At 35.9% G+C, this 19,070-nt stretch overlaps 5 protein-coding genes and 1 long non-coding RNA gene across 6 annotated transcripts; 4 read left to right on the plus strand and 2 right to left on the minus strand.

Moving 5' to 3' along the window:
* Positions 1-86: 86 nt before the first annotated feature.
* LOC104764889 (PRA1 family protein A3) lies at positions 87-2,705 on the plus strand. The gene is made up of 7 exons (XM_087502716.1): positions 87-780; positions 901-941; positions 1,108-1,186; positions 1,702-1,788; positions 1,871-1,959; positions 2,059-2,130; positions 2,230-2,705. The coding sequence occupies exons 1-7, from the start codon at positions 623-625 to the stop codon at positions 2,331-2,333; spliced, it is 630 nt and encodes a 209-aa protein (XP_087358842.1). The 5' UTR covers positions 87-622; the 3' UTR covers positions 2,334-2,705.
* Positions 2,706-3,531: 826 nt separating this feature from the next.
* On the plus strand, positions 3,532-5,532 carry LOC104767453 (uncharacterized). The gene has a single exon (XM_087503133.1). It carries the CDS (start codon positions 3,628-3,630, stop codon positions 5,410-5,412), a length of 1,785 nt encoding a protein of 594 aa, XP_087359259.1. The 5' UTR covers positions 3,532-3,627; the 3' UTR covers positions 5,413-5,532.
* Positions 5,533-6,000: 468 nt separating this feature from the next.
* LOC104764890 (uncharacterized) lies at positions 6,001-8,221 on the plus strand. The gene is made up of 2 exons (XM_087502717.1): positions 6,001-6,761; positions 7,516-8,221. The coding sequence occupies exons 1-2, from the start codon at positions 6,425-6,427 to the stop codon at positions 8,052-8,054; spliced, it is 876 nt and encodes a 291-aa protein (XP_087358843.1). The 5' UTR covers positions 6,001-6,424; the 3' UTR covers positions 8,055-8,221.
* Positions 8,222-8,577: 356 nt separating this feature from the next.
* LOC104767455 (uncharacterized) lies at positions 8,578-9,101 on the plus strand. Its single transcript, XM_010491478.2, has one exon. The coding sequence runs from the start codon at positions 8,637-8,639 to the stop codon at positions 9,099-9,101; it is 465 nt and encodes a 154-aa protein (XP_010489780.2). The 5' UTR covers positions 8,578-8,636.
* A 1,180-nt stretch (positions 9,102-10,281) lies between these two features.
* LOC147920200 (uncharacterized) lies at positions 10,282-10,848 on the minus strand. The gene is made up of 2 exons (XR_015591420.1): positions 10,648-10,848; positions 10,282-10,466 (listed from the first exon to the last, which is right to left on the minus strand). It is a non-coding gene; the product is annotated as an uncharacterized LOC147920200 (long non-coding RNA).
* A 1,569-nt stretch (positions 10,849-12,417) lies between these two features.
* On the minus strand, positions 12,418-14,397 carry LOC104764891 (protein phosphatase 2C 37). The gene is made up of 4 exons (XM_010488491.3): positions 13,666-14,397; positions 13,252-13,572; positions 13,047-13,152; positions 12,418-12,942 (listed from the first exon to the last, which is right to left on the minus strand). Exons 1-4 carry the CDS (start codon positions 14,110-14,112, stop codon positions 12,620-12,622), a joined length of 1,197 nt encoding a protein of 398 aa, XP_010486793.2. The 5' UTR covers positions 14,113-14,397; the 3' UTR covers positions 12,418-12,619.
* Between the last annotated feature and the right edge of the window lie 4,673 nt (positions 14,398-19,070).

Raw genomic sequence — 19,070 nt, forward strand, 5'->3', positions numbered from 1 at the left:
GTACTTTTAAGTTTTCAGTATGTACGAGAATAAATACAAACATTTCATGGTACTTTTAAGCTCATATATACAGGACAGTAACTCTTATGCCACATCCTCCATGTCCTGTACGCATAATCTGACTTAGTTTTAGTCCACAAGTTTTCACTGAAAAGCGTGCGCCACTGTTGACGTTATCCCGCTCACCAATCAAATATCTTTATTAACTTAATGGCGTTGCTAATAGAGATGATGTCATTTAGTTCGCTTCTAATTATCTACTCTTTCTCGTTGCAGGGTAAATCAGTCTACTACAGTGTGAATTAGACTTTTATTACTGCCTCCAGATGTCCGATGCCTAAATCCGAAGTTTCATTTCTTCAAGTGCCTGTTTTGATAATAATCTCCACTTAATACACAACACACGTGCCAATTTTCACTTTTCCTTGTTTCTTCCCTCATTGCTTGAACCACAGGGAAAAAAAACAAAACCTGAGAATCAAAATAAAATACCCACGAATTGAAAATTTCGAATCCCTAATTGAAACCCTATTTTTCCATCTTTGTCTTCGAATTTGTGTAGGAGGTTATCGTTTCCCTCTTGTGATATATATATCGATCTCTATAGCTGCTGAAGAGAGAGATGGATTGGGATATCGTTGCTGCTGAGGATGTGATTGAGGCGCTAAGAGAGGTTGAATGGTCGACGAGTCCTCGTTCCTTGGCTGAGTTCTTCTCCAGATTCGCTTTTCCTCGATCTTTCTCTAAATGGATGAGCCGTCTCAAATGCAATCTCTACTAGTATATTATTTTACTCTTTACCCTCTCTCCTCTTCTCTCTTTTTTTTTTTTTTGTTTTTCTATAGATGCTTATTCGTGTTTGCAAATCCAAGTTTTGATTTTGATTCATCTTTGTTTCAGCTATAGGACGAATTACTTCATCCTGTTGATTTTCGTTCTGGGTATGTCCAAAGTTTCCGATTTTTTTTTTTTTTTTGTTTAGCTGTAAATGAGAAATCTGGGTTTTTTATTTATTATTATTTAAGGTTCTCTTGAGCTGTGTTTGATACTTAACAACAAGGGTGTTATAACTTATAACTCCTTTTTTGCTCCCCTTTGTTGACTCAGGTCTTGCACTTATCACGCGACCTTTGGCCATTCTTGGTGCTGCTCTTACAGCCTTAAGCTTAGCTTTCCTAAACGACAGGTATTATTTTCCTGTTAGTTTCTTCTTGATATTGTTGCTTATATATGCATTTGTTACCCCTAGTTTTTGTTGTTTCGCATCTATAGAATGGTTAGGAAGAGAAAAGAATGATTTAGTAGGAGGTACTGCTTAGTATACGCTCAGTGATCAGCCCCTTGTACTGCCTGTACTTACTTCTTAGTATCAGATTCTACAGGTTGTGCCCCTTGGTTCATAAAACTTATCTATTTTCGTTGATTCAATAGGTTATTGTGTTGGTTCTTAAAACTTGATAGTGTTTTAAGGTCCTCTATCTTCAGTGATTAGCCTTTGAAATCTTTCTGTTTAGTATTAAATTCAATAGGTTCTGGTGTTGGTTCTTAAAACTTTAGTGTTGTAAAGTTCTCTATTTTCAGTGACTTGGTTGTTATTCTTTACTTTATCCATTAATATTAGGGATTTGTGTGTGTGTGTATATGTAATCATGTGTGTATATGTATATCAAACGCTCTATGGGGGTTTGTTGTCTTTTGCAGTTTTGCAGCTACTTTTAATGAGAAGATGATCCGGACCATTAGGCATTTCTCGCCACATTTAGCTGCAAAGATGAGGCCTCCTCACATGTAAGTACTATTAATTTGATTCCCCTGGAAGTTTTTTTTTACAGACAGTTTTTGATATTTATTGCTTGTCAACACCTTTCAGGCCTGTCATCCGCGGGAGATCTGCAACTAGAAAGACAGTCTACGTTTGTGGCCAACCTCGTTTGGTATTTGTCTTGATTGGCTTAACCGGTACTTACATCTTTTATTCTTAGTCAGATATATTCTCTCACCTTTTGATTTGCAACTTGGTGGTGAACTGATGCAAAATATTGATTTTATCTTATGTAGCCAGTTTTGTCCTGTGGTTTACTTCCTGCGGTTTGTTATGGGTCCTCTATGCATTTACAACTGCCCTTCTCAGTAACTTATTGCACTTCCAAGAAATTATCCGTTCATCTTTTTCACCCTTATTGGTCCAGTAAAACATTCTTTGACTTGAAAATTTTCTCTCTCCCTTAGTGATCCTTCTTCACGCAACCCTGAGAACTCCAAACCTCAAGGCACGCTTGAACACCTTCCGTGAAGAATTCCGGGCTGTCTGGCGCAACTACAGTGAACTTTAAAGTCAGCAGGAAGCATTGATTCGATCTTGAAGCAAAAAAAACAAACCGGGACATAACGGTTTCAACTAAGGACATGAAACTCCAATTCCTCCCATCACGTGCACAAACAATCGCAGTTATTATTGTCTTTCTAGTAGTAAGCTAGTAATTATAAGGCCACTTGTCTGATTACAGATACGGCTCTTTGTTCTAGTTAGTTGAATAGAGAAATACAAGGTTAAAATCGCAGACAGAAATATAGTGTTTTGTTCTTTAAGGTTCCTTGTAATGCTGCTCAACCACTATGGTCTATTGTAGTGAGACTCTTACTCTTTTAGTCTTTTACAGTGTGGTAAACTGGTAATGATTCAGCTTATGCAATATCTTTCTCTACTCTTTTAGTCTTTTATATTGAAATGATTTCACAAGCAACCCCACATGATCCTAACTCAGTAATTCTTTTCAAGTTTGAACACGGCATGGCTTTGGTTCTAGTAAATAACCGGGAGGATCATTGTCCAAGCATCACATTCAGATTGTCACTATTCACTAATTTTGGTTCCCATAATGTCTCCATTTCCAGTTTGGAGATGACAGAAACAAAGCACACACCAAAGTAATTTCACAGATTTTTTTTTTTTCATAACTCAGGGATAAGGCCCTCCAAGATTTTCAAATAGACCATAAAAAATGGACCTAAACGGCTAAACCTATATAGTCAAAGGGGTGTAAAGCTGAATAGTTTTGGGTTTGAAAAAAATTGATCCCTGTTTTAAATTAAGAGAGCGACTCTTCAATAGAACCACTAGCACACCACCTCATCTTATTCCAATAAATTTCAAAGCTGTGTCATTTAAATTTTGGATATAACATGGATCTAAATCTTGGTTATCTTTCTTTGATTGTTCACACCCTGGAAACAGGTCTCGAGACCAAATTTAATGAGCATTTATTAAAATTTTAGTGGTCTGTTATTTAAATCCTATCTATCTAGTGGAGTCTATTGCACAGCGTGGAAACAGGCGTTCAGAATAATTATCCCACATAATTTTATTGCAAGTAAACGATGACCGAAATATACAATTGTATATTCTGGTCATTCGTAATAATATAGACAGCAAATTGGTCATTGTTTATTAATATATTTATATATTAACTTGTATTTACTCAACTCAACCCAACCAGAAGGTGGGAGACAAAGTTACTAGAAACAGTCAAACAGATCATAATCAAGATAGAGAAGAAGTACCTCCTCCACCTATTGGATTCATACGATACCATAACCAAAACAGCAAAAATATGGAGAAAACCCAAGATGTCCTTTAGTAAAATACGCAAACCTCCTCCCTCCTTTTCACATTCGAAGCTTCCCCCTCTACCTACAGAAAACCCAAGATGTCCTTTGTCTCATCCAACACACCCTCACACCCTCTCTCTTAGATCTGATACAACCAACACCAGCTTCGATTGTTTTTCATGCAAATTTAAAAATGATGAATACCATTTCTTCTGCAAGACGTGCGATGTGGCGATTCATAGTGACTGTCACAGGTCTCCAAGGAAGTTAACACATCCTTATCACCTCCAACACCCTCTGACTCGCACCTACCGGAACTATGAAACCGGATTCCTATCCGACATATCTGATCCTCAGAAGTTGGGACCTGTCGAATCTGATCAATGCACATGGTGTGGAAAAAATATTCGACGCGGCGAATTCTTTTATAGTTGTTCTATCTGCAACTTTTGTTTGGATCGCTCTTGCTCAGAAAACGTTCCACTTCTTCTCATCGCAAACCCAAAGAGTCATCACCATCAACTCGTCTTCTACCCGCGACCACTCTTGACTCCATGTGATGCTTGTGGGTTGGTCAACGTGTTGGAGCCAAGTTATGTTTGTTTTCAGTGTAATTACATGGTCCATCAGAGCTGCATCGACTTACCACGAGTCATAAAGATCACGCGTCACCAGCATCGTCTTTTTCATACTCCTTACCTCCATTCCACAATTTCACCATGTCGTATCTGCTACCAACCAGTCGACATCAAGTACGGCCATTATTCTTGCAACCGCGACAATTGCTCTTATGTAGTGCATTCAAAATGTGCAACGCATGAGAACGTAGGGGATAGAAAAGAACTCGAATGGGAACCTGAAGAATCCGAAAAAATTGAAGATATCCTCCCATTTAAGAAGGTTGGTAATGATCTGATAAAGCATTTCTCTCATGACCATCTTCTAAAGGTCCAGAGGTATGATGGTGTTAAAGATGCAGAGAAGCAATGTCACGCATGCGTCCTTCCTATCACCACTCTTGATTTCTACAATTGCGTGCATTGTGATTTTTTCCTCCACGAGGTATGTGCTGGTCTTCTTCGAAAATTGGATCATGCTTTGCATAAACACCCTCTTATCCTATCCCCCACAACTCGAAACAACTGTGTTTTCGTGGATTGTTCATCTTGTTCCAGAAAGTCCACTGGTTTCAGGTACATATGTCCCAAAGGTGATTGTCGTTACGATCAAGCTGCTAACATAGATGTTCCATGTATTTTAGTTCCCGATTATTTCACCCATCAAATTCATGATGACCATCCTCTATTCATCTGCACATCCTCAAAAAGTGAAACCAAAATTTGTTGCGAGGGTTGCAAGAAGATATGTTGGGGGTCATACCTACAGTGTACTAAATGCAAATTTGCTATGTGTTATACATGTGCTACCATTCCAACCCAAATAAGCTACAAATACGACAAGCATCCTCTTTCTCTTTGCTATGGAGAAGAAGCAAATGATATCTACTGGTGTGAAATATGTGAGAAAGAGGTTAATCCAACGGAATGGTTCTACACGTGCAACAAATGTTGTATCACTATCCACCTTCATTGCATCTTCGGATCTTCTGTTTATATGAAGCCTGCTTTCAGATTTTTTTTTGGGTTTGCCAAAGTGGAAGTTCTTCGCAACAGTAATAGCACTCGGCCCCTTTGCACTGAATGTGGAAACCGTTGTCCAGGTTACATCTACTACAAAATAGATAAGGACCCTGTAGAGGTTACTTGTTCTTTGAATTGCTTAAGAAAGATTGATCGTAGGTAGACATAATGAACTTTTTCTTGATTTGTTTGTGTGTGTTTTTCTCTCTATGGGGGGGGGGGGGGGGGGGGGACATGTATCGCCACCACTTTTAAAGAATGAAAATCCCTTTATATTTGATAACTTCTCCATCCCTTCTTTTTCATATACGATCTAATTTCGTTTGTTACAATAGCTACATCACATGCATAAATTCACAACAGTTTTGTGATATGAGATTAGGGTTCTCGAAACAGAGACTTTCCAATATCAATCCTTTTTCAAACTAGAAATTTGTTACAAATTGCTACTTTTACGCTTTAATGACTTCACCAAACCTATCTTTTCTTCAGATTGCAACGATGAAAATTCTTGGAACATTAGAAACTGAGAAAATACACTCCTCATACACGGACCGGATGTTATTGCCTCATTTTGGGACTAGAAAGACAAGAATAGCTGCGATTGTTTCAACTAGCTAGTAATTATAAGGCCACTTATCTGATTACAGATACGGCTCTTTGTTCCTAGTTAGTTGAATAGAGAAATACAAGGTTAAAATCTCAGACAGAAATATAGTGTTTTGCTCTTTAAGGTTCCTTGTAATGCTGCTCAATCACTACTAACGTCTGTTGTAGCGAGGCTCGTACTCTTTTAATCTTTTTACAGGTGTGGTAATGATTCAGCTTACAATATCTTCCTTTACGTCTTTTAGGCAGAGTTGTTTTTGGTAGACAAAAACACGTGGGCTTGTTTGTGAAATCAGTCCATTATAAAAAGCCCAAAAAACATAAACTGTAGAGGAGGGTTAGATTCGATCACGGGACCAATAAGTCACCAAAATTACTACTACTCGGTCTGTACCAACAGAGCAAAAGAGGAAAAAAATCAAAAACGGTGCGTTTTAGTTAACAAGGCGGAGTTACGAAGCGCAGAGATAAGAGACGAAACCCTAAAAGAGAGCTTCTTCTTCTTCAATTTTTAGGTTAAACCGAGAGGCAAAAGCGGCGCATCTGAATCCCAAAAACGAGAGACGATGACGATCGATACGCAGCAGAAAACAAGCAAGTTCCGATGGGGGGAGATGGACGAAGACGACGATTTGGATTTCCTGCTCCCTCCCAAGCAAGTGATTGGCCCGGACGAGAACGGTCTCAAGACCACGATCGAATACAAATTCAATGATGAAGGGAACAAGGTCAAGATAACGACTAAGTCACGTGTCCGTAAGCTAGCGTCCGCGAGGCTCAACAAACGAGCCATGGAGCGGAGGAACTGGCCTAAGTTTGGTGACGCTGCTAATGAGGAGGCTGGTAGCCATCTCACTATGGTCTCAACCGAAGAGATTCTTCTCGAACGTCCCAGAGCTCCTGGTAAAATTCCTTAACTCTCTGATGATTATGATTCTGGTCATTTGAGATTCGTGGGATTATTAAAAATCAATTTTGCTAGGATAAAGTACTCACCTTTAAAGATGCTGTCTGTGATCTGTTCTAACTTGGGGATCGTATCTAATTTCATTAGTCTTATTTGTTTTAGTCTAAGACTATTGGAGTGAGGTGACCAATTAGCGAATCACATGTTAGCCGTGAGGTTACTTCTTTGTGTGATTGGTCAGTATGTCACCAATAGCAGTTTATTCTTGTTTGTAGTCCCATTCCTGAGTAGGAGCTGACATTGTGCTCTCACTTTTGTGGCTGCTAACTGTACACCTAAATGTGTTACAGCTTTACATAATTATCTTATTTGATGATGTGAAGCTTTTAGTTTAGATTGTTAATTCTTCAAGCTTTTTGTCCTGTGAAATGTCTACTTTTTGTGTTCTTAAAACTGATCCCTCTGTTTCAATAATAAGTTCCTTGTTAATGTTAGTAGGCCTTTCCTGATCAATCTATTCATATGTGATTGACTGTGAATGACTATCTGTTTGCATATCCTATCGAAGATGGTGTTAATTGGGGACTTCTAGTGCAGGATTAAAGTTGCTATGTTTTTAATTTTTTGGCTAACTATTACTGTATCATTTCAAAGATGAGTAGTTCTGTGGCTATGTAGTACTGTTTGGTGGAGAATTCACTGCTTATTAGGTAATCTCTGATCTAAACGGTATGTGATGTGATAATTCAGGTACCAAAGCGGATGATTCAAAGGCAACAGGAGACGGTTTGTCTCAGCTGGGTAAAGGTGCAGTTCTCATGTTGTGTAGGATATGCCACAAGAAAGGAGATCACTGGACATCAAAATGCCCTTACAAGGATCTAGCTGCACCAACCGATGTCTTCGTTGACAAGCCACCCACAGGGGAATCATCTACCACATCCGCTGCGCCTGGAACTGGCAAGGCTGCGTATGTTCCGCCTAGCATGAGAGCAGGTGCAAGCACTGTTGGTTCAGATATGAGGAGGAGGAACGATGAGAACTCTGTGCGTGTAACCAACTTGTCTGAAGATACCCGTGAACCAGACTTGATGGAGCTGTTCCATCCGTTTGGAGCTGTCACGCGTGTCTACGTGGCCATTGATCAGAAAACTGGAGTGAGCAGAGGATTTGGTTTCGTCAACTTTGTGAGCAGAGAAGACGCTCAACGAGCAATCAACAAATTGAATGGCTATGGTTACGACAACCTCATCCTCAGGGTTGAGTGGGCCACTCCAAGACCTACCTAGAAAGAAATGTCTGATGAGACCTTAAAACTCTTCTCATTCTCGTCTTTCTTGTTATGGATTTTTGTTTATTGACCATTTTGTTTGTTGGTTTGGTTATGTACGAATAGATAAGAAGTTGTTCAACTTCTCTTTAATACATAAGGCATGCTACCAATTTAAGGTTGAAAGGTTTTAAAAAGTGACTTACCATCACTTTAAAAAAAATGGTTTTTGCGATACGAGTTTTTTTTTTTATTTAATGGGACTTTGGAAACTATGTGAATTTGTTTTAACTTCTCAAGAGAGGAATCAAAATATATCATATTGAACATTTGTTTTTTCCATGAATTACATTATTCTCTAAAATTATCTTGTTAATTTTCCTCTTCTTTTCGTATAATTAACAAAATGGTAGTAAGTAGATTCTTTGAATTGTAAATTATGATATTTTGGTATCATTGAATAACAATAAGAAATTTTCCTTTTGTTAAAATTTAGTCTACAAAAGAAATTTTCCATTTATTTTCAAGCTACATATATACTAGCTTAAGTAATTTTTTCTTCAACTAGAAGCTCAAATCTTAGATTTTCATCGGAAAAAAAATGAAGAAGGTTTCACAACTCAGCATTATCTTCCGTGACGAACTACAAAATCCCCACAAAGACTCTGTCCAAAATCTAGATGTCGTCGGGAAAAACCAATCTAGTTCATCGTCGGACAACGAACGCGACCGATTCGCCAGCTTGTTTTCTTCTTGGTCATCGTCTTCGTTTCAAATGCCTCTTCAGTACCCGAATTACACGAAGGAACAGTACGAGATTATGTCGGAGGAAGAAGTCGATCGACTTCTCAAACTCTATGGTCTGCCAATAGATGTCGGTGACTTGTCTTGCAAAAAAGAATTTGCAGTCGGTGCATTTTTGTGGGAGACGGGGTTAAATTCTTCACTGGATGAGCGTGATTCAGTAAACCCTAATTCTTCCAGTGGTGATCTGGATGAGAGATCTTTGATGGGATTGATGACGGTTCTCGTAAAAGATATGGTTCCATTTATATTTCGTGTGTAGCAAGTTAGGAAGTGAAACCCAAATATTGCTTGGCCCTAAAGTTTCGTTTCTGGTTGTTTATATATGGATCGTTAGTTATGGTTTAGGAAGATAATTATTTACTATATCATATTACTTTGCTTGGCCCTAAAGTTATTGTCTTTTTTTCTACATCTGAACGAAAGTCAAAAGACTCAAAACCCCCAACTGAATCAGGAAAGAAAATACGGTTTAGTGCAGTTTGCGAGAAACTTACCAAACTTAATTTTATAGTTATGTGTTGTTTTGGTTTCGCCAAGGTTTTGTAATTTCCGTTCGTTTTGATTATGAAAGAAGAAAAACAATGACTAATTTTATTTATAGCATTGGTATTTTATTCATAGCGTTGATGGCATGGCATCCTCCAATCCCCATATAAAAGAGGAAAAAAAATAGCCAAAATTCAAAAATATTATAAGTTAATTATGAGCACACCTCTAATTACCGAATGTTCAGCCTAATAAGGTATGCTCTTTTTTTTTTTTTTTTTGTCAAACAATCAGGTATATATGCTCATAAATCGAAAATATTATATAGTTCTTGTGGAGCAATATATGTTATATGTGGTTGTTTCTTTGGTTTTTCTAATTTGATTTTCTACACATTTTATAAACGTGAATTCAGCTTAGCCGAGAGTTCAAGAAAACTCTAGTCAATGCATTTTTCTTGTCATAAAAGAGAAGCAAGTCAGGTTGTAACTTGTAAGAATAAACAAGCAAGGGTTGTGACTTACAGTGTGTTTAAAGCTGCCGAACAATGAGAAAAACAAAAGCTTCAAATAGAACGTCAAATTCTAAGACCACCGACCAAGAAGAAAGATAACACCAAAGAGTCTATCAAACTATAAATAGAAGCATCATCTACAACTATGTTTTTTTTTTGGGACAACCCATCTAAAACTATGTATAGAAAAATCCTTAAACCCTAAAAATAGTTTAAGGTTGCTCGTTGGCGCTAATGATCTTCACCATGAAACTGCATCATTATCCTACTGGGATCCTTTTAAATCATGAAGATGGAGATGCGACGTTCATATCTTCTGCATATGGTGTTCTTCTATAGTTTGCATTTGCTTCGGTAGTCTTCACTCTCCAGTATTAATGTAGCAACTTTAGTAGATCGTGAACATTTATTTTTTCTTTACTTCAATTAACTATTACCATATCGAAATTTCTCTTTTACTATTTAAGACATCAATTTTTTTTCCATCGTTGACAATCACATCATTTAGTAAGAAATAAAACATTTTCGAGTATCAAATACAATATTTTCTCTGACAATAGTGGTCTCGTAATATCCATGAGGTCATCAATCCACGTCCTCGGCTTAAACCAGGCTCAAGTCTCTCTATAAGAGTTAATTAATATCAAAGTCACCCAAATTGTAAGAAAAGATATGTTATCTATCTCTAAGCATATACCGAATGCAGAATATGATTCCAATGGGAGAATAACATTTTCTATAAAATTGTTCGTCGTTTGGAATAAAACTATTAGTAAAACGATTTGGAAAATAGAAAAAACATTACCGAGCATTTCACTTATGTGTACTGTAGTACTTGCATCGTTCAGCAAATATTATCAAAAGAACAAGTTCCTCCATTATGCTCCAAACACGTGCAACAACATTTTAAGTTAAATCACGTATACTCAATTGTTAATTTTTTTAATGTAACACAAGGAACTCACGATGTCATGTATAGCCTTCTTCAACACTAAAAAGTATGAACCATTAGGAGACATGAGTAGAATATTTAATAGGACAAAATGAAACAACATTATGATGTATAGAGAAAGAAATAAAAAGGTTAAAGAATAATTGAGAAAGATAGGTCAACATCAAATCTTGGAAACCAAATCTCACATACACCAAATAGACGCGTGTCATTGTTTGATTGTCACAAGTAGGCATAATAATCTTATCTAAGATCCCACTTGTGTTGTGTCCCTCTCAATCCCCCAACTCAACCCAACTCTTATTGTGTTGCCCTCTCACTCTTTCCACGAACCCAACAGGCAACAGCTAAAAAAAATCCATGATTGTATAACATTATGCAAGTCCAAATCTTGATAATTCTTGGCAGTGCCTTATCTTTTGATGGTGAAATCTCCAAGCTTCGACCAATTGTGCCCGTGCTGGATTATACAGTTGGGATGGATAAATGTTACCGTAGTTAGTAGTATGGTCTGATAACGTTACACTTTCTTATGCAAGAGCTTCTGCGGTTATAAAAAATGAGTTAGCACAGTAGTTCTTGTACTGTGTTCAAATTATATTCCGATAACTAAACGCCTGAAAGTCTGAAACTAACACACACCAGTTGTTTTTACTAAAATCAAAGAATTAAGATGGTTGAATAGAAGATTTTTAAAATCAAATAATACATGAAAAGATTAGTCCATGTCTAAAGACTCGCATTCATCAACCTAGCAAGACACAAAAACATATAATAGCAAAAACAACGAAAAAAGAACACAAAAACGTAACCGAACGTATGATTTAACGCCTAACAGACAATTATAAATTTATAAACATTATTGTCAAGTTAATATACAACATGATTGGATCATAAAATAAATATTTGATTATTTGGTCATTGTGGCAACTGACAAGTTGCAAGTAATGGACGGTTGCGGGTTGATTTAATATATACTACTTTTTTTGTTCAAGTTGATATTAATAAAGTCATAAAAGAATTTGAAGATCATTTTCTTTTTCCTTATTTCTTCCTAGTTGATACTATTTTAGTCAATTAATCAAAATCCGTTTTAATAAAATAATTGATTCCCGACCTTAACTGACATCAAGCATTCGATAATGTTGGCCAGACAAATCTCTTAATTTTCTTGATTAATTTTACTATTTTAGAATAACTAATAGTAGTAAATTATTGTATTTTTTTGTTTTCATTGATATTCCCGCTGAGTTTCTTCCACCAAATTATTTTAAAACAATATCTTTAACGTAATTTAAAAAATCGAGAATTAACTTCACTATTATTTATCCTTGAATATTTATTTAACAATAACAAAATCGAATGCGCTAAAAGTGACACACGCTATGCCACGCCAGTGTGTCCCATGCTAATCACAAATATAAAAGTATGTAATGAACTTTGAGATTGGTTGAGGTTCGTACCAAACCTGCTTGGATTTCAAAATCAACAGCAGCAAGTGTGTAAGATTCAAGTAGATACGAATAATTTCTTTGTTTAGATCTTTAACGTATTACTGTTTACACATCTTATGCTTTACGATACCTAAAGAAAACAATACACGTATATAATATGACTAATGACTTAACCAAAAGAAATTTTATTTTAAAAAATATAGTATTACGCAATTTGCCTTAAAACAGCTCTTTTTCTTCCCCAGCCTGAATTAAGAACCGTTTTAAAAAAATAACCTTAAATGATAAAGAAAAAAATTACAATTAGGCCTTATGTAACAATTTCCTCTAATACTAATTACTACACCCACAATTAAAAGCACTAATTATAATTAAGACGACGACGACTGATTATTATTATTATTCCTCCTCTTTCTCAAGTCAACCACCACGACGCTCACGTTATCGGCGCTCTGTCTCGCTAAAGCCAACTTCGTCAAGAGCAAAGCCGCGTCTGAGCACGCGTTGTGAGAGTCCTCAGCATCCGCCGCATCAGCACCTCGAAGGCACATGCGAGCTACTCCACAAGCCGTCTCATTAGGCACAACGTCCCATAGTCCATCACTTGCCAAGATCAAACACTCATCGTCATCTGTTCGATCCGTCACTGTTACCTCCGGATCCGGAATCACATATGGTTTCAAGTAATTATCGCCTGTTAAAAATAAAAAAATAAAAAAACAAAAACAAATCAGATTTAGGTTTTATTAATTAGCTTTCCAAAAAAAGCAAAACACACAAGGAAAGATCTAAACTCACCAATAGCTCTAGACATGGCGAGAACTCCAAGAACCCTAGCTCCATCCCAATAAATAACCCGCCCACCCGCTTTCTGGATCCGAATCAATTCATCGGGTCGATCCGGCTGTTCAAAAAACAACACAAAACACTCTTTTAGAAACCAAACGAACTCGTTTACATATATACTAACCAATCCATTATACACATATTTACTCATAACTACCTTGTGATCAACGGAGAGAGGGATGGCAACGCCGTTACGGCAAAGCACGGCGCGAGAGTCACCGCAGTTAGAGACAACGATCTTCTCCGGCGTAACGACAGAGACAACAGCGGTAGATCCAACAGCATCACACTGAGGAGACTGCAATTCACATCTACAAGAGTTCTTCAAACTCCGATTAGCACCCGTAACTTGGCTAACTTCTTTGTCCATTTTCTTAAAACATTTCACCAACGTCTCCTTCCACTGTTCGTCGGAAGCCATAACTCCAGCCTCCTCCTTCACAATATCATGCAACCTTTCTCTACACTTCTCCGCAACCTAAAAAAAAAAAAAAAAAACCATAATTAGAAACTAAACAGACGTGAAAGAGGAAATTAAGAAGTTGAAAGAGAAGGGTGTAAAATAACGTACATGAGAGCAGCCATGGCCGTCAAAGACACCGTAGAAATGAAGATTCTGGGAGTTGCGTTGAAGAAACGAAGGATGAACCGAAACAGCGTCTTCCATATCTCTCCTCCTACCACAAACCGACGTCGTACCGATCTTAGGCACATCGGAGAAGAAACAGCTCTCTGCTACTTCCGTAACAGAATTCGAATTCGTAACAACCTTGTTGTTGTTGTTTCTATCACTCCTCACATTAGTTTCCAGATCTAGAGTTCGGGGAGGGGCATGTAACACTGTCTCGCGTTTCTGCCGTTTACGGGAACTCTCAAGCGGAGGAGCGACGGCGGAGTCAGCAACAATCTTGATCGAAGGGAGTAGATCTAACCTCCGTCTTAACGAAGCACGAGTAGTTGAATCAACAGGTGCCGCTGGTTCAGTCTCACCAACAACACCACAACAAATCCCAGCCATTTCGCTCTTCTTCTTCTTCTAAAAAAAAAAAAAAAACACTAATAATATCACAGCAAAAAACTTGGTTCTCCAAATTTGCAGAGATCAAAATCAATCAGTGAGAAAGAGAAGAGAGAGAGAGAGATATTATAGAGGAAATGGAATGGGATTTTTTAAATATACAAAAGGTTTGATTTTAAGGTGAAGCAGAAGAAAAGAACAAACAAATTTTTTTTTTTTCGTTACACGTAATTAACGGGCAGGGTGGGAGTTGCTGACCGTAACCATTAACGGGCAGGATCCGACACGTACCATTTGGTGTGACGTAACCATTTTCCTGGTTCCTAGATACAATCTAAACCGTCCGTTCTTCTTTTTTATTCTCTCTCTCTTTCCGATTTATAACACGTGTTTATCTTTCTTTTGGATACGCCGTTAACGTGGCCCAATCAGAGATCGACACAGCTTAACGGTAACGATCTAAAACTATGTGACTTTACTTATTTTATAATTAAAAAATACAACTGTAAAAATCTTATAGTCTTTAAATCATAATCTAATTAACATTTTAGTCATATTTCCCTTTATATTAATATATCTTCTTTTGTAAATCCTTGTAGGATCTCAACTTAACCTGAGTAGATCTGATAAGAGAAAATAAAATTAGTATATTTTTTTCGTATTGTGAGGTTGATTTTAGAACACTGACACTATAACAGAATCTTCAATACCAATGACTAATGAAAAAACAAAATGATATATAGGTAACCTACTATCACTAAACATATATAGTTGGTCTATTCACTCTATATTAAACAATACGTATTAATAATTTAGTATGCTAAACTATATACTGGAGTATGAAGTATTTTTAAGCTTTGAATAGTTGTATAATTTACTCCCGATCCATTGGACAAAAATTACACTAGTCTACGGTTAATTTATTATTTATTATTCACCATTACATATACAATGCATATTAAAACTCTTCATACTAAGGCTTTGAATGGTTATATGGTATGGTGTAGACCATGGTGTAGACCGAACTATGTATACTAATATTTTAGACTGTAGTATAAAGAAAACTAGTATGGAATTTATAATAGTATAGAGTGTTTGGGAAGTAAAATGAAAAATGGAGACTAACTATGAATTTACAATAGTATGAAGTTGTATGTTCAGATGCATATTAGTATGGAGATTTTTAGTATGCAACAATGCGTACTAATACGCAATGGTGAATGATAAATTAAATGTGGACTAGTCCAATTTTAGTCCGGTCCAGAATAGACTATACAACCATTCAAAGTCTAGTATGCATTTAAGCATACATTTCCATACTATTAGTAAATTCAGAGTTAGTCTGCATTTTTATTTTACTCCTCAAAAGTTGCATACTATTATAAACTCTATACTATTATTCTCCATACTACAGTCTAATGTTTTGCATACCAAAATATTAATATGCATTATCCGGTCTACACCATATCGTACAATCATTCAAATCCTTAAAGCAGACCAAAAAAATGTATATAGATAGTTATATTTTTGTATGTAGTTAATGTTCACTTTATACTAACATGTGTTTTATTGGTCTATATTTGGTCCGAAGTTAGTATGGAATATATCAAACAAATGTATAAATGGTAAAAAAATAGCGGACTGGTTCGATATTTGTCCGGTCTGAAACGTATCAACCAATCATTCAAGGCCGTAATTATTTTCTATTTTAACAACAGAATCTAGCTAGTAATATCACTATACCATTCATATCATCTCTCATAAACATGATCAGAAACATTATAATGTTTTGAACTCTAGTTTTCAAGTATGATTAAATCGTTTCGATTTGTAACAGAAACGATGTCCCTGGTCGTACCATCAAGTATAAATTCGCTACAGAAAAAACAACGCGCCGTACATGAACACATAATATCTAAAGTATTTTATAGGTATATTAAGATCCAAAATAGACAGAATAATTTTTGGTTTTAGGAATAAACAAGGAATTAAGATCCAAAATATCCCGACAAGGAAATGTCGTCTGTTCTTATCTCACTTCCCACACACACATGCCAATCTAATTATGTATGTTTAGACAAACAAAAAGTATATATATAGCTTACGTACTTTTGTGGGTTAAAATATTTCAACGGATGTAAATTTGAAGCTAGTTATACTTCTAATTCTTTTTTCCGTTTGGTGTTAATGTTTTTGATAAACGATCATAAATTCACAACCTAACTCAATGAACTAACCAGTAGGCAGTAGTAGATCCGTAAAAGTTATAAAAAGTGGAAAAAAATGTGAGAAGGTTATAGCGGGTGTGAAATATACCAATATGGGTATTCACAAATTCAAAATTTTTAGTTTTTGCTCAGATATTATATAGTACTCCATTAACTATTGACAAATGATCTAATGCATGATTACATCATTTGATTACAAATGTTTCATCTCATTCCCACGCATTGTCCCATGCTTATAGATATTGGTTTACAACGAAAAATGCTCGAGATATTTTGGTTTCGTACTGATTGATTAAAAGATTTTTTATTTGTTCATGCATGATTCCTTCTATGCTTGTGCTTGTGTTTGCTTAGTCGATATATGTGTTGCATAGTCGACACGTGGTAATGTTCGCCCTCCCACTTGTGCTTGGTTTCACTTCACATCACCGATTCGCACAGTTCACGAAGAGGTGTCTTCGATCACGTCTATTTTAAAACACACGTACGTAGTCGTCTTTTCGTATATTGTAAAGGAAAAAAACCCAATTAATCTTGAATCCGAAGAGACATACTAGTATATAGTATTAGTATAGAGACTGGTCTACAAAATATCTCTCTTGTCATAAATAAATTGTTTTTAGATATCTTCCACTTCTTATTTATTATTCTGGTTTATATATATATATATATATATATATATATATACAAAGGAATCCTTAAAGAGAAGGTTTCCTAAGATCATCATCGATCACGAGTGGAGAAGAATCTAGCTAAACAGTTGAGTCTTTTTGGCCTCGTAAAATTTTAACCAAAAATCCAAAACCTTCTGTATCGATTTTTGATTATCATACCAGTTCATGAATACTAACGTTTAAGTACAAAGATATACTAATTACATTAGAAAAAATTATACTACTATAAACAAAACAAAAAAACAAATATGACGAAAAGTCTCATTTTACAAAGCAGATAATTGTAGGTACTTACGTGAATTAATTACAAATGCTTTGCCAAAAAAATCAGCAAACTATAATTTTGTTTTCACATCAATATTTTAGTGAAATCACTCAACAGATATCTAGTCATGATAATCAAATACGTTAATAATTTCAATCAAGTTCTTGTTCTTGATCAGAACGTCACACAACAACAACTACCAAAAAAAAACAAAGTAAAATTGTAAAACCCATAACAAGAGAGAAACAAAATCATTATTTCTCAAAACTTTCTATTTTAGATTTTTTGTGATAATTAATGTTGTTGCATCTGCACCACACCACACCACACCACACTAACTCCATCGTATCCAGCTGTGATGTAAAAAAAATTAAATGCGTCTACGTAATGCGTAAGCCCGTGAGAGAGAGTTCGAAACACGCGCCCTTCACTTTGTACCTACTGTAGTAAAGAGAACGAACTCTGAAAACTGGAGGACTCCTGCCAAAAAAAGTATCTTGTCTTGTTTTTTTTTTTTGTTTAAACTTAAAAAGCCTCCAAGACGAGGTTTGAACGACACGTGTTTGGTCTGACGTGGATACTGTAAGATGCTTCCTCGGTGACTTCTCCATGACTTGATTTCGGCGCTTCTCCACGTTTCCATCAATTACACGCATACGGCTCTCTCACTAATTTTCTCTATTTGTTCTTCAAGTCCTCGTACTATATTTTTATTATCAATTACAACACCATATGTTTTAAAACGGTAGGAATTTATATATACAATGAATCTTAAACTATCACAATTTGGATCCCTTAGATGAACATTTAACTCTACCCATAGTAAATTAATGTATATGCATTGACTGAATAAGAATTTGGTATTTATTTTAAAATCTTAACTAAATTATAAATATAAAATTTGTTTCTAGTTCAGCAAGAACATTATGGTTTCGATTATCATGAATTAAAAAAAAAAAATCTTTTGAAAATCTAACAATAATTAATTATGAAAAAACCACATTACAAGTTCTTGATCATCACCTACATTATGTGTATGGGAATCTGGAACAATTGATAACATCCTACAAATATGGTGACAATATGCAAATATTGAAACAAATTGGTCTCTCTTTATAATAGTATAAATAGAATATCGGATCGGCCCTTGGATATTTTTCTGATAAGCTATAGGATGTTTACACACGTCCTCTTTGGTATAAAGGAAAGCAGTTCTAATCTCACCAAGCTAGGGACAGCTATAAAGTACGACAAACCAAATGTACTAGAACACGTTGCATGTTTATAGCTGTCACGAAACAGACCTACCACTACTACCGCCACGTGACGGTCAAAAAGAAAGGTTTCTGGCCAAACCTGTAAAGCAAAGAGATCACCGGCACGAAACCTAACACATCACGAATTCGACCGGTCTCGCTCGACACGTTATGCATGTTTTTTTTTCTTCTGGTTCGTTTAATTATAAGAGTTGGCCAGTTTGGTTGATTACATTAAATATTCAATTAGGAGAGACTAAAATTATTTCGTACTAGTTTGTACACGTAACCTTAAATTAATTGTCTTAGAAACTTCTTTCCATATGAGTCATGACTCACGAATCATGACAAAGAAAACTTCTTTCTATGTGTTCTCCCTACCCAAGAAAAATGTACTCATTTTTATAATTGGAAGTTTCCGCATTTGTTATTTAATTTTGAATTTAGTCGAGTTCTACAGAGTAATTAAGTCATCTAAGGTTTTAATTTCTATTTAAATCCCAATCAGATGACTCGGATACTGGAAAAGATAGTA

Source organism: Camelina sativa, chromosome 19 (assembly GCF_030686135.1).
Source record: "Camelina sativa cultivar CO46 ecotype springtype chromosome 19, ASM3068613v1".
Classification (NCBI taxonomy): Eukaryota; Viridiplantae; Streptophyta; class Magnoliopsida; order Brassicales; family Brassicaceae; genus Camelina; species Camelina sativa.